Source organism: Bos grunniens, chromosome 1 (genome assembly GCF_055505025.1).
Source record: "Bos grunniens cultivar Pamir isolate PY7600 chromosome 1, Bosgru_T2T1.0, whole genome shotgun sequence".
NCBI lineage: Eukaryota > Metazoa > Chordata > Mammalia > Artiodactyla > Bovidae > Bos > Bos grunniens.
Genome location: NC_141165.1, coordinates 91,395,287 through 91,407,640, shown reverse-complemented (window position 1 = coordinate 91,407,640; position 12,354 = coordinate 91,395,287). Strand labels below are relative to the sequence as shown.

Genomic DNA, 12,354 nt, shown 5'->3' with positions numbered 1-12,354 from the left:
TGTTGTTCCATGTCCAGTTCTAACTGTTGCTTCCTGACCTGCATACAGGTTTCTCAAGAGGCAGGTCAGGTGGTCTGGGATTCCCATCTCTTTCAGAATTTTCCACAGTTTATTGTGATACACACAGTCAAAGGCTGTGGCACAGTCAATAAAGCAGAAATAGATGATTTTCTGGAACTCTCTTGCTTTTTCAATGATCCAGCGGATGGTGGCAATTTGATCTCTGGTTCCTCTGCCTTTTCTAAAACCAGCTTGAACATCTGGCAGTTCACAGTTCACGTACTGCTGATGCCTGGCTTGGAGAATTTTGAGCATTATTTTACTAGCATGTGAGATGAGTGCAATTGTGTGGTAGTTTGAGCATTCTTTGGCATTGCCTTTTTTGGGGATGGGAATGAAAACTGACCTCTTCCAGTCCTGTGGCCACTGCTGAGTTTTCCAAATTTGCTGACCTATTGAGTGCAGCACTTTAAAAGCATCATCTTTTAGGATTTGAAATAGCTCAACTGGAATTCCATCACCTCCATTAGCTTTGTTCGCAGTGATGCTCCTAAGGCCAACTTTTCTTTGCATTCTAGGATGTCTGGCTCTAGGTGAGTCATCACACCATCGTGATTATCTGGGTCGTGAAGATCTTTTTTGTATAGTTCTTCTGTGTATTCTTGCCACCTCGTCTTAATATCTTCTGCTTCTGTTAGGTCCATACCATTTCTGTCCTTCATTGTGCCCATCTTTGCATGAAATGTTCTCTTGGTATCTTTAATTTTCTTGAAGAGATCTCTAGTCTTTCCCATTCTATTTTTTCCCTCTATTTCTTTGCATTGATCACTGAGGAAGGCTTTCTTATCTCTCCTTGCAGTTCTTTGGAACTTTGCATTCAAATGGATATATCTTTCCCAAAGTTACTTCATTAAAATTAAGTAAAACTGAGTTTTATAAATGATGGGGAAATTTTTAATCTTTTATAAAGTAATAAAGTTTCAACGTATGTGTATTAATGCCCATAATGCATATATACCCCATTCTCTAGTATTTACACAGGCACACAAACACACGCACACACTCAGATTTAAAAAAAAAACAACAAAAAACTACTGAGGGCTACAAAGGCTGATAGGAAGATGAACACAGATGATTTGGAATGCCCAGCTGGGCAGAAATTTAAATAAATCATCAGGCCTGAGTTTGGAACAGACACTAATATGGGTTAAATATGAGGTCACAATAAAATTGTGAGCATACCAATGCAGTAATATAAAGAAATGCAATTATGTCATTACTGTATGAACCCCTCCCCCATATACACAATAAAACATATGGTAACCACATCTCAGTCTCTTTCATAGGCATTTTTCTTGGGTAAATGCTAACATCTCCAAATACATATATATCTATGATAGGAACAAATATGTCTCTCTGTGAGAATTATGACAATAAAATTCAATATAAGTACTTTGTTTGGTCATAAGCCTGACTATACTTACTTGAATTACTGAAAAAGTGTTTTAAATTGCTATTGCTTGAACTCCCAGTTGGGGAAGCTACCGCAGGAAAAGCATCACGCAGCCTCGCGCAGCACATTCCTGGACCAGGTGGTATAGAAGGGATGAAAGGCGCTGCCGGAGGGGTGATGGGAGAGCTGACTCGAGCACGGATCGCCCTTGATGAGAGAGGACAGAGGCTGGGAGAGCTGGAAGAGAAAACTGCAGGCATGATGACCAGTGCAGAGGCATTCTCCAAACATGCACATGAGGTAAGCTGCCTATGTAAATACAGGCATCTTCATCCAGTAATAACTTTAGACATTTAGGTTCTGCACAAGAGAGCCTAAACAGAGATGCCACTCTAAGTAATCATGTGTAAGAGCCAAGGTAACTGGGACCTTGCTCTATGTATTATAATTCTCCTTGGATTGGGGAGAAAAAACAGGGTTTTTTTTTTTTTTTAAGTATTATATTAATACTTCTTCACCTTAGAGGATGGCTTTAAAGAAAATTATCTATTAGTTCTGATACACTACGATCCCCCCTCAAGAAGGTGTGAGGGGCAGCAGAGGCTGAATCCGCACATTCCTTTTTGTCTCAGTCATTAAAAATCATTTCCTGTCAGGCAAATGTTTAGAGCTTGACTGGTTTGTAAAAATATCTATCTGTAGTTTATTTCATAATATAAAGGTCGTTTTAGAAGTTTTGAGGTTTTGGTATGTATGATGTGCTCAACATGAGCTTGGATTAGAACTTTTAAATATTTTTTAACATCTTATGTGACTATTTTTTTCTTTCCAGTTAATGCTGAAATATAAGGATAAGAAATGGTACCAATTCTAAACTTCTAAAGAAGCTATGACTGCTTTGAGAAACCATTATTCAGGGAAACCAAATTTATTCCCAGCATCAATATTCAACTGCTAGAAGCCAGTTTCTTCTACAAAATGTTCCATTACAGTCCATCTGAATTTATCATAAGGGAGACTTATCAGAGACATTGTACAACCCAACGCTGGAATCCTGGTTAAAATCCCAAGATATGGCTGAATTTGCCTTTTCCCACATGGAATGGAGCTATCATCTTGGCATGTCATTTGCTAAGGATTTACATTTAGGAACTACGGGGAGTCCTTCTGATTTGAAAAAATCCTGTACAAACAAAAAGCATTAATGCACTTAATGAAAAAAAAAATGCATGATAAATTAACATCTTAAGAGGAAAAGAAAAAAGCATGTTGTGACAGAAGAAAAAAAAAGATTTATGGTAAACTATTTTTATAAATTGGGCCACACCTGACAATTTTAAAAAAATCTGTTAGAAGATATCAGTGCATTTCAAGTACATTTGTGATACCCAACTGACAAAGCAAACAAACCAGAGTCTTTTTGTCATCTATAACTTTCATTATATACTAGGACATTATTGAATTCTTATGTCAAGAGTCTGATTAACATTGTTCTCTCTCCATAATATTTTACATTATTCACAGTTCTCAGTCATAATCAAATATAGCCAGTACAGTAAATTATTCCTAACACAATTATTTCCATCACCTTCAGAACAAGTTGCTATTTTTAGTCACAACCAATGCAGGGTTGGGTCACCTTGAAGCATTTTTTCAGCTTGGCTTATACTCTGCAGGGGAGTTGACAATAGGTTCGGGGAAACTAGACTTACAAGAACAATGCAGTTAGCTTTCAGAACTGATTTCACACACTGGTTTCAGTTTCTAAAGTGATATATTTTTAATGCTCCATTTGTATCCTTGTCTGCCAATTACACAGTATATTACTGTTCAATCCCTGTGGGGTCTTCAATTCAAAGGTGCTCTTGCAGCCTGATACTCACAGACCAAACTGGTCATTCTCTAGTCTGATTCAGTAAAACCTCAGTTAATGTTTTAAGAAAGGGATTCTGACATTTCTGATTAACAAGGGCTTTCATTAGAAATTGCTTTTTGGTTCAATATTTATTACCAGGTTATAAAATGTGGTGGTGTTTTTGCTAGCTTGGATTTAGTCATAGAGAGTGTAATGATACAAAATCAATACTTTGTCACTCAATTGGCTAAATAACATAAGCTACAAGATTATGTCAACAGATACCAAACACCGATTCCTTATTAAAAACTCTGTTAAAAGTGGAATAAAGAATATCCTTAATATGATAAAAGATATCTATCAGAACAGAGAAGTAGTAGAGGCCAACAAGACAAGACACCTGCTACCGTTATTTAACATGATTCTGGAAGTCAGGCCATAGGAAGTGAGTATATGCAGATTCTGGGACCCATCCAATAATATGTATGTTGTTCTTTCAAAAATAATCTTTTTAAAGAAAATTAATGGGTTCGGCTCATTAAATTTTGGTTAATCAAGGTCTTAATAGACTTACATTGTGTTTCTTCAGAATTCACCATTTTCCTTAAGTCCAGGATCTTTTAGTAGCCAAAAATAGTATTTGCGCTTTTTTTTTTTTTTAGTTTTTAAACTTCTGGTGAATTTGTTTAAAGAGGCACTTTCTTTAATGTTCTCAGTAATTTTGACAAAAGCAAATTAATTTTGAGAAAGAAAATACAAAATATTTTAAAGCATACCAAAAAAAAATACCAGAAAGGACAAAATAGCATTTCACAGAAGTGCTTAAAACTCTGACTTTAATGAATAGACCAAAAGTTTGTAATTGGCACATCAATTAGAAGTGAGGTTCTTCTGAAATGCTTGCAAAGAGGTTCTTTTTGTCTTTCAATATAGTTTTTATAAACCCTTTCTTAATGTAAGGGTAACTTCATCCCACAAACTTGTGATTAGTGGAATACAAATTAATGAGGTTTTACTGTATCAAAATTATTTTTATAATTCAAAGAGATAGCAATAACAAGAATGTGATATGGACGTGATTTTTCTCTGAACATTTCTGTTCCGTTGCACTGACCTTAGCACACGCGCACACAGACACACACATACATACTACTACCACCACCTAATCATCATCATCATCTTTGGAAAACAACTACTGTTGATGCATGGAATACTTTACATCTCTCTTCTCTACTATTTAACTGTCTTGCCTCTACCTTGGAACATAAGAAAAATACTCCTAGTAACTTGAACAATGATAGAGAAAATGACTCTGAGCCTTAGTTGTCATTAAATTACGTTTTGTCTGCTTAAGGTGATATCAGAAGATAAGGCTTGCAGTCTCTACAAGTTGACCTTATCTCCTTATGACTCCCTAAAGAGAGAAGCCTTTCTTAGTGTCCCAGGAGAAAAATGGGCCTTTAGCATTATAATTCATCATGAGAAATTGGAAGTATATGTTTCCCTGGTTCTAATAATGCCAGCAATAATCCCTACCAATAAATTATCCATTAACCCTGGAGTTTGGAGGGATGGATGACTGATTCATCATTTATTTTAATCCCCTGCAAAAGCAGTACTATCAGCTCTGCTTCCTACACTTCACTGAGACCCAGACTTAGTGCCCTGGTCATCATCAGGGTCTCTGTCTGACTTTGGAAGGATGGTGACAGAACTGAGTGAGATGTTTTCTGATAATTTAGTCAAAAAGATGATTTTTCAAACCTTTCATATAGCTTTTGAATGATTCTCAAATTAATAAATCAGAATCCAGTGTCTCTACTACTCAAAGATACTAAGGGATTATAAAGGAAAAAGTTTACTGTTGGAGTCCTTTTATAAAAATGTGAACCATATGTCTGTTATCTACATTAAGGGGTTACCATGGCTTTGAGAAAGGAAAAGGAAAATAAAGATTATGTCCAAGGTTGGCTGAAGGAGATTAAGAAGAGTAGACTAAAAATCCTCTCGTTGGTTTAGGATCATTGGGACAACCCAGGAGTTTATCTGTATGATTATAGTTTGTCCTTGTGGGAAGACACTGTAACTTGATCACCTTTGTTCACAGAGGGCAATGCCAAAACGTTCCTGCCAGGTCTTGCTCTTTGCATCAGGAGAAACACGGTAGCTTCGCGGCTTCTTCACCTCTGTCCTCTGTAGCCCCAACCCCACTTCTGAGCAGTTACTGTTTCACAGACACACTGCTCCAGATGTCAGAAATACATGCCAGTAAGTCAAGTATTTGGACTGCACCATTGTAGGGAGCATGGTTGTAGAAGTTTATTGTATATATTTGCAGACAACGTAGCCCTGAAAGGACAAAATGCAAAACAGGAAAGGTCTGGCTTGGGGAAGAAGAGGAAGTGCCAACTCAGTACAGGTAGGCTTGGGCAGAGAGGGACATGGGAGCCAGAGTGAAGTAGAAGAAGCTTTGATGGAGAACTGAAGCACAGCTGGTCTATTCAAACATTTATGTAGGAAGTGATTCTCAACTTTGGCTGTGCATAAGAATCACCTAAGGAGCTTCTAAAATTCCCAGTTACACCAAAATCTTTCAGAGTGGAAACCAAACATCAGTACTTTTGAAAGCCTCCAAGATAGTTCCAATATCCAGCCAAGGTCGATCACCACTACTAAGGAAGACACATTTATCTATACTGGCGGGTGTTCAAGCCCCACTTCTGAGGCATCAAGGAAAGTAAGATATTGGCGATACAGTGTTGGCCAGATTGATATCTGTGTTGCAACCCAAAACAAATCTGTACACATTTCTGACCAGGCAGTGCTCCATTAGCTATTAACTCTGTCTTCATGATTGTCTCCTAGTGACTTTGCCACTAATTATTCCAGTTCAAACATCTAGATTTTGATTGCCTTACACATTGTGACATCAAAAGACACCAGAGATATCATAAAAGTTCAACAGCATTAACACTAAGTGGAAAACTAATTCTTACTAGTTGGATAGCAGAAATTCTCAAAACAATCATATACTAAATCAGGTCCAAATTTATTATGCATTCTTCATTTGAAGGAGACATGGGTACCAGTTACCTGTTCTGCCATAGTGATATTTTATTGAACTTGATCTTAGCAAGAAGAGAGGACATCTCTCCTTTTTTGATTGTTGTCTTTGCTCCCAGGGCAAAGGATTTTGGATTTATTTCCTAAGTTACTAGACATTTGTTTAAAGGAAGAAGGCTTACAACTCACTATGTGGCTTCCAGTGCCCTGAAAAAGTGCTTTCACCTTCAAAAAGGGAGAGTCTTCCTATCCAAGGAAATACTAGTCAATGAAAAAATGGGAGTTCCGTTCTCTCATCTCACACTGCTCCCCTATGGTATGGGCCCACCCTTCTCAACTACAAAGCCAGAAAATGAACTAGGTGGTGGTTCTTGACAAGTGTACACAGGATCAAAATCTCTAATAACCTATAATTTTTAGTACTTAATTATGTGATGTTTTATTCTAGGAAATAAGAAACAGATGATATCATTGATGTATCTTTCTTTCATCTTCAGAATTTTTGCATCTTTTCAGAAAACGACAAATTACTATTTTTCTGTTGCACTCAGCAATTGTGACTATACTTAAAATTCTTGTAGTCTGTAGAGATATCAATAAAATTGTATATGTTTGTACATAGATGCTCTCTTATGTTATGATGTCATATACCACTAATCATTGTTGCAAAGATTAAATATGGACAAAGGTAAGACCCTCATTTGCAACACTGTGAACCATGGTTTTGCAAGCTATAACTGTTTTAAAAAGGGGAGGTGGGTGGGGGAGCTATGTACAGTATATGTATTTGAACTAAAATAGAGAAGGGGAAATAAAACCTAAACATCACCAACTCAATGGATATGAATTTGAGCAAACTCCGGGAGATAGTGGAGGACAGAGGAGCCTGGTGTGCTGCAGTCCATGGAGCTGCAAAGAGTCAGACACAACTCAGCAACTGAACGACTACAGCAAAGTCCCCCAAACTGAAAGATTTTGCTAGAGTTTATTAATCTAAAATGGGAGAAATAAATAAGATGTATTTACAAATTCAACATTCACGGCCACTTCCTCACTTTGTTTTAAGTTCAAACCTTAATCCCATGCAAGAAAAAAATAATCTATTATAGGCTTATACTACCACCTACATCACGAACATACACTAACCTGCACCTCCAAAAGTCCCCCAGGAAACTGCATTCTCCTGCTCCTCTGGCTTTAATCCACATGGTTAATTCCTCTTCTGCATTTTCTTTATATTTACTCCACTGTGGCCTTAGCAAACTAATCTTATTTTTTCAAATGCTGTCTAATTATTCAGAAACTATTTCCCACCACCACCATTTCCCTCCTAATTTTGGTTCTGTACAAAGATGGCAGAAAAACAAACCAACCCTAGCCTAAAGAACATTTTTTGATTAAAAGTAAAACTATGAAGACAAACTCTTCAAAAATCCAAATACCCAGTCTCCCCTTCAGAACCTTCTCAAAAGGATCCATTTACTTCTTCACCCTCTTTGAATTACAATCACTCAGGATTCGTACATTTGTAATTCAATGTCTAAAATACTGATTTCACTTTTCCCCTTCCTTTTCTCCCTCATTCTTCCCTTCCTTCCTCTTCTCTTTCCCCATTCTTTCAGTCCGAAAGTCAACCAACCTGAGCAAGTTGTTTCTCACAACCCCGTAAAGGGACCGCACTGGAACAGGGTGAAAGGGACAGCCCGACGCACAGAGCTGGAGTGAGGAGCAGGGTCAGCGCTCAGGCTAACAGGTGCCTGTGTGAGGCAGGCTGAACAGGGCAGAAGCCAGCCCCGCGGATCAGGAGATTAGAGACGGAGCAATTAAGTAAATTACTGAGGATGCAGGAAGCAGTTTCTCCCTGTTGGAGAAGTACAAATAAAAGGGAAAGCGAAAATGATCCCTGTAGTATTAGAATTTGAACCACCTGTGTGAGTTTTACACACACACACGATATTAAAAAAGTGTGTGTGTTGTACACATGCATATCCTAATTCCAAACACAGAGGACTGGGAGCATCAGCCAAGGAACCAGGAGCACACCCAGTACCTAGACTTTAATTTCTGAACATTTTTCTCTGCTAAAAGGAACTGGGGCTTCTTGAAGAAATAGCTGGTTTCAAGGTTGGAACATGTTTTTGTGCCAGAAAATACTCAATGAACCATGTGGATGTGTCAAAAGGACATATAAGTCAGCTTGAAAGGGAATATACAGGCCAAATCAGGGATAATTGGTGTATCAAAAGTAATGATAGTAAGTTAATAACTCATGAGTCCAACTGATGTTAAGTGATTAATTAGGAAAAGAGAGAGCTTTTCTTTACTGTAAAATGTCAACCAATAAATGTGGATAGAATTTTAAAATTTCTCTTTGGCAACCACTGTAGTAATAACACGGGCAACAAACACCAGTGAATGCTAAAAATAGTTAAAATGGGATGGAGGAATAGGATATTTACAGTCTCAAAATATCTTCATGAAAAGTACTTGTTAATCATTATATATACATTGACATATACACATATATGTATAATTTTACACTGGAGAAACCTGGCAGACACTATTTTAATCAGGTGAAAATGTTACAATAACCAGTAAGGGAATAGCATGTACATCTGATAAGCATGTAATGAAAAAAACAGCATCACCTCTGTGATAATGCTGCCAAAAATGCACCATCTGGAAACACTGGATAAAACCCAACTGAGAGACATTCTATAAAATGACTAGCCTGTATTCAAACTTCCAAGGTTATGAAAGTACAGGAAAGATGGATGTTCCAGATTTAAGGAGACGTGACAAGTAGGCGTGACACATGATCTGAAATTGGACCCATTTGCTATGTGAGACATAATTGGCCCAATTCACAAAACTTAAGTGTCGTTTCTCACCTGAGTGAGTGTCTCTGTGCTATTCTTGAAATTTTTATTTAGGTTTGAAGTTATTTCAAAATAAACTTATAAAAATAAAAATATTTTTGATTTTATTGATTTACTTGCATTTAAAAACACTCTTTTCCTTTTATAGCAAATGAACAGTCTGCCCAAATAATCTCTATTTCTATGTCCTTATCAAACTCTTAAATTACTACAATCTTTATAATATGTCCTAATGATCTTTTTTAGTTTAGTTTAATAGGTATTGAGTTTTTTTCTGTAGGTGAATTTCAGGATATTATCTATCTCAAAAAAAACCTCCTGTTGAGACGGATTGAAATTACAGTAAATCTGTAGGTTAATAAGTGATAAAGTTTTTTGCTAGAATCACTTTCTCTAGGATATCTTCATCTTTTTAATGACAACCATTTCCCTCAATTATGTTGATAATTTTGCCTTCACTAGGTTTTTCAAGTTGCATATATAGGGTATCTACAGTGCCATCAGTGTCAATACTTCCAGTCAACTACTTCTTTAACTCTATGTCCAATTTGAATTTCACTTTACAGTGTTATCATTTTTCATTTTGCTGGTGTACTTGTATCTTAATTAGCCAGATTATTCTTCTGGTTAACTATTCTTATAAAATATCACATAATTTAAACACTGGGAGGCCAGGAGTCAACACTGAAAGTGTTAGTCACTCAGTCATGTCAGACTCTTTGCAACATCATGGACTGTAGCTCACTAGTTTCCTCTGTCCCTGGAATTCTCCAGGCAAAAGTGGGTAGCCATTCTCTTCTCCAGGGTATCTTCCTGACCCAGGGATCAAACCCAGATCTCCTGCATTGCAGGCAGATTCTTTACCATATGAACCACCAGGGAAACCCAAGTCAACATTGTTACATGCTTTACTGTCTGTATGTAAAGTGAATGACAGATGTGCAGTGACTGGTCATGGACGAACTTTGAAAGAAGTGATATAACTGGTAACTCACTAGGATGCATGTATTAAGTTTCCAATTCTTGCTGTAAAAAGTGACTACAAACTTACTGGCTTAAAACAAAACAAATTTAGGGGTGATGTCACCAAGATAGTGACATAAGTCATGCCCAACTGCACTCCTCCTCATGAGGAAAACTACTCATGGATAAGACACTGCTGAGAAAATCCTAGAGCATGATGGGTGAGAATAAAGCACCCACTGTACCACACAGACTGAGATAGACCACATTAGAAGGATCAAAAGAGATGGTACATGCTGACCGCGTGGCCTCTACCCTACGCCAGCACAGCATGGGTCTCCCCTGAGCTTACAGTTTCCCCAGTGAGAAAAGAGATCCCAGTAGACATCCAGCTGTTCTAGTGTTTTGGGTCCCTTTTTGGGAGTCCCACTCAGGTCTTGCTTCATGAGAATAACAAGGGAATCTGCAGGGCTTGTCTCTGGGAATCAGATTGTGATGAAGAAGTGGAGGGGCTTGCAACAACGAGCACTCAGATCCTACAGACCCAGGTCCTACCTACAATGCCCAGGTAGTAGTCCCAACTAGTGGCTTTGCTAGTCTGCAGAGCCAAGACAGTGATGAAATCTAACTAGGGAATCAGTAAGGTGCACGTGTGCCTGAATTGGGACCTCAAACAAAGATCCCTTCCAGTCCTGGAGCCTGGTCTTCCTCCCCTCACCCTCCACCTCCCCGTCCAGGTAGGGGAGCAGAATCATAGCTCCATTCACTGCTCAGTGTAGCTCCCAGTCCTGCCTAACCAGAAGACTTTGGGGTACAATAATCACTTTAATGTAAATGAATTAAGTTATCCAATCGAAAGATGAATGGATTAAAAAAAAACAAAACAAGAACACCATATGACCCTCACTTTAGCCTTAAAGACACTCATAGACTAAAAAGGATGGGAAAAGATATGTCAAGCAAATGATAAATGCCTCCACTACTCCACCCCCAAAAGCAGGGGATCTATACATAGCACGCAAAATAGACTTTAATGTAAATACGATAAAGAGACAAAAAACAGTCATTACAAAAAGATACAAAAAGAAGTTCATCACAACTGTAAATATTTACACATCCAGTTAGCAGAAACTAACAGAACTGAACAGAGAAATATACACTAATACAAATATAGTTGGGGACATTAATACCCCACTTTCTCAACAACAGATATATCATCCAAAAAGAATCATTAAGGAAACCGTGAATTTGAACAAACGGATCTAACAGCCATAGACAGAACTTTCTATCCAATAACAGCAAAATATACATTCTTCTCAAGCACAAGTAGTACATTTTCCACAGAACAAGTCTTAATAAACACAAGAAGACTGAAATTACACTAAATATCTTCTATGACCACAATGGTATGAAACTAAACATCAGTAACAGGAAAAAAAACCCAGAAAACTCACAACTACAAGGAAATTAAATAATACTCTCCTGAACAACTGATGGATCAAAGAAGAAATTAAAGGGGAAATAAAAGAGAATCTTGAGAAAAATAAAAATGGAAATAAAATTTATGAGATGTTGCAAAACTAGTTCTAAGAGGAAAAATTCACAGCAATAAATACCTACATTAAGAAACAAAAAAGACGTGCAAATATTGTATATTTTACAAATTGAATGTTTGTGGCAACCCTGCATCAAGCAAGTCTATTGATACATTTTTCCAATATTTACTCATTTTGTGTCTCTGATAATTCTCTCAATATTTCCAATTTTTTTTCATTATGATTGTTTGTTATGGTAATCTGTGATCAATGATCTTTGACATTACCATTTGCAAAAAGATTACAATTCACTGAAGGCTCAGATGATGGTTAGCATTTTTTAGCAATAAAATATTTTTTAATTAAAAAGAAAAAGTAAGATCTCAAATAATCAATCTAACTCCACAGCTCAAGAAACTAGAAAAAGAAGAGCAAACTAAGCTCAAATTTAGCAGATTAGATTTAATCTAATTTAACAAAGATTAGAGCAGAAATAAATGAAACAGAAAACAGGAATATAATAGAAAAGGTTAAAAAAAACTAAGAATTGCTTCTTTAAAAAGATAAAAGAAAACTGACACATCTTTACCTACACTAACCAAGTGA

The 12,354-nt window shown here is 37.0% G+C and overlaps 1 protein-coding gene across 8 annotated transcripts in view; it reads left to right on the top strand.

Annotated features, from left to right (window-relative positions):
- STXBP5L (syntaxin binding protein 5L) overlaps nt 1-6,992 on the top strand; it is a 455,210-nt gene extending 448,218 nt beyond the window's left edge. For 6 of the 8 annotated variants that reach the window (XM_086404109.1, XM_086404086.1, XM_086404055.1 and 3 more), the window contains 2 exons: nt 1,533-1,753; nt 2,286-6,992. In XM_086404109.1, the coding sequence (XP_086260235.1) occupies nt 1,533-1,753; nt 2,286-2,327 (263 nt within the window). In that variant the 3' untranslated portion in view covers nt 2,328-6,992. Of the gene's footprint in view, nt 1-1,532; nt 1,966-2,285 lie in introns of those variants that run through there. The other 2 variants (XM_086404078.1, XM_086404041.1) reach the window with 1 other exon arrangement.
- Nucleotides 6,993-12,354: the final 5,362 nt, after the last annotated feature.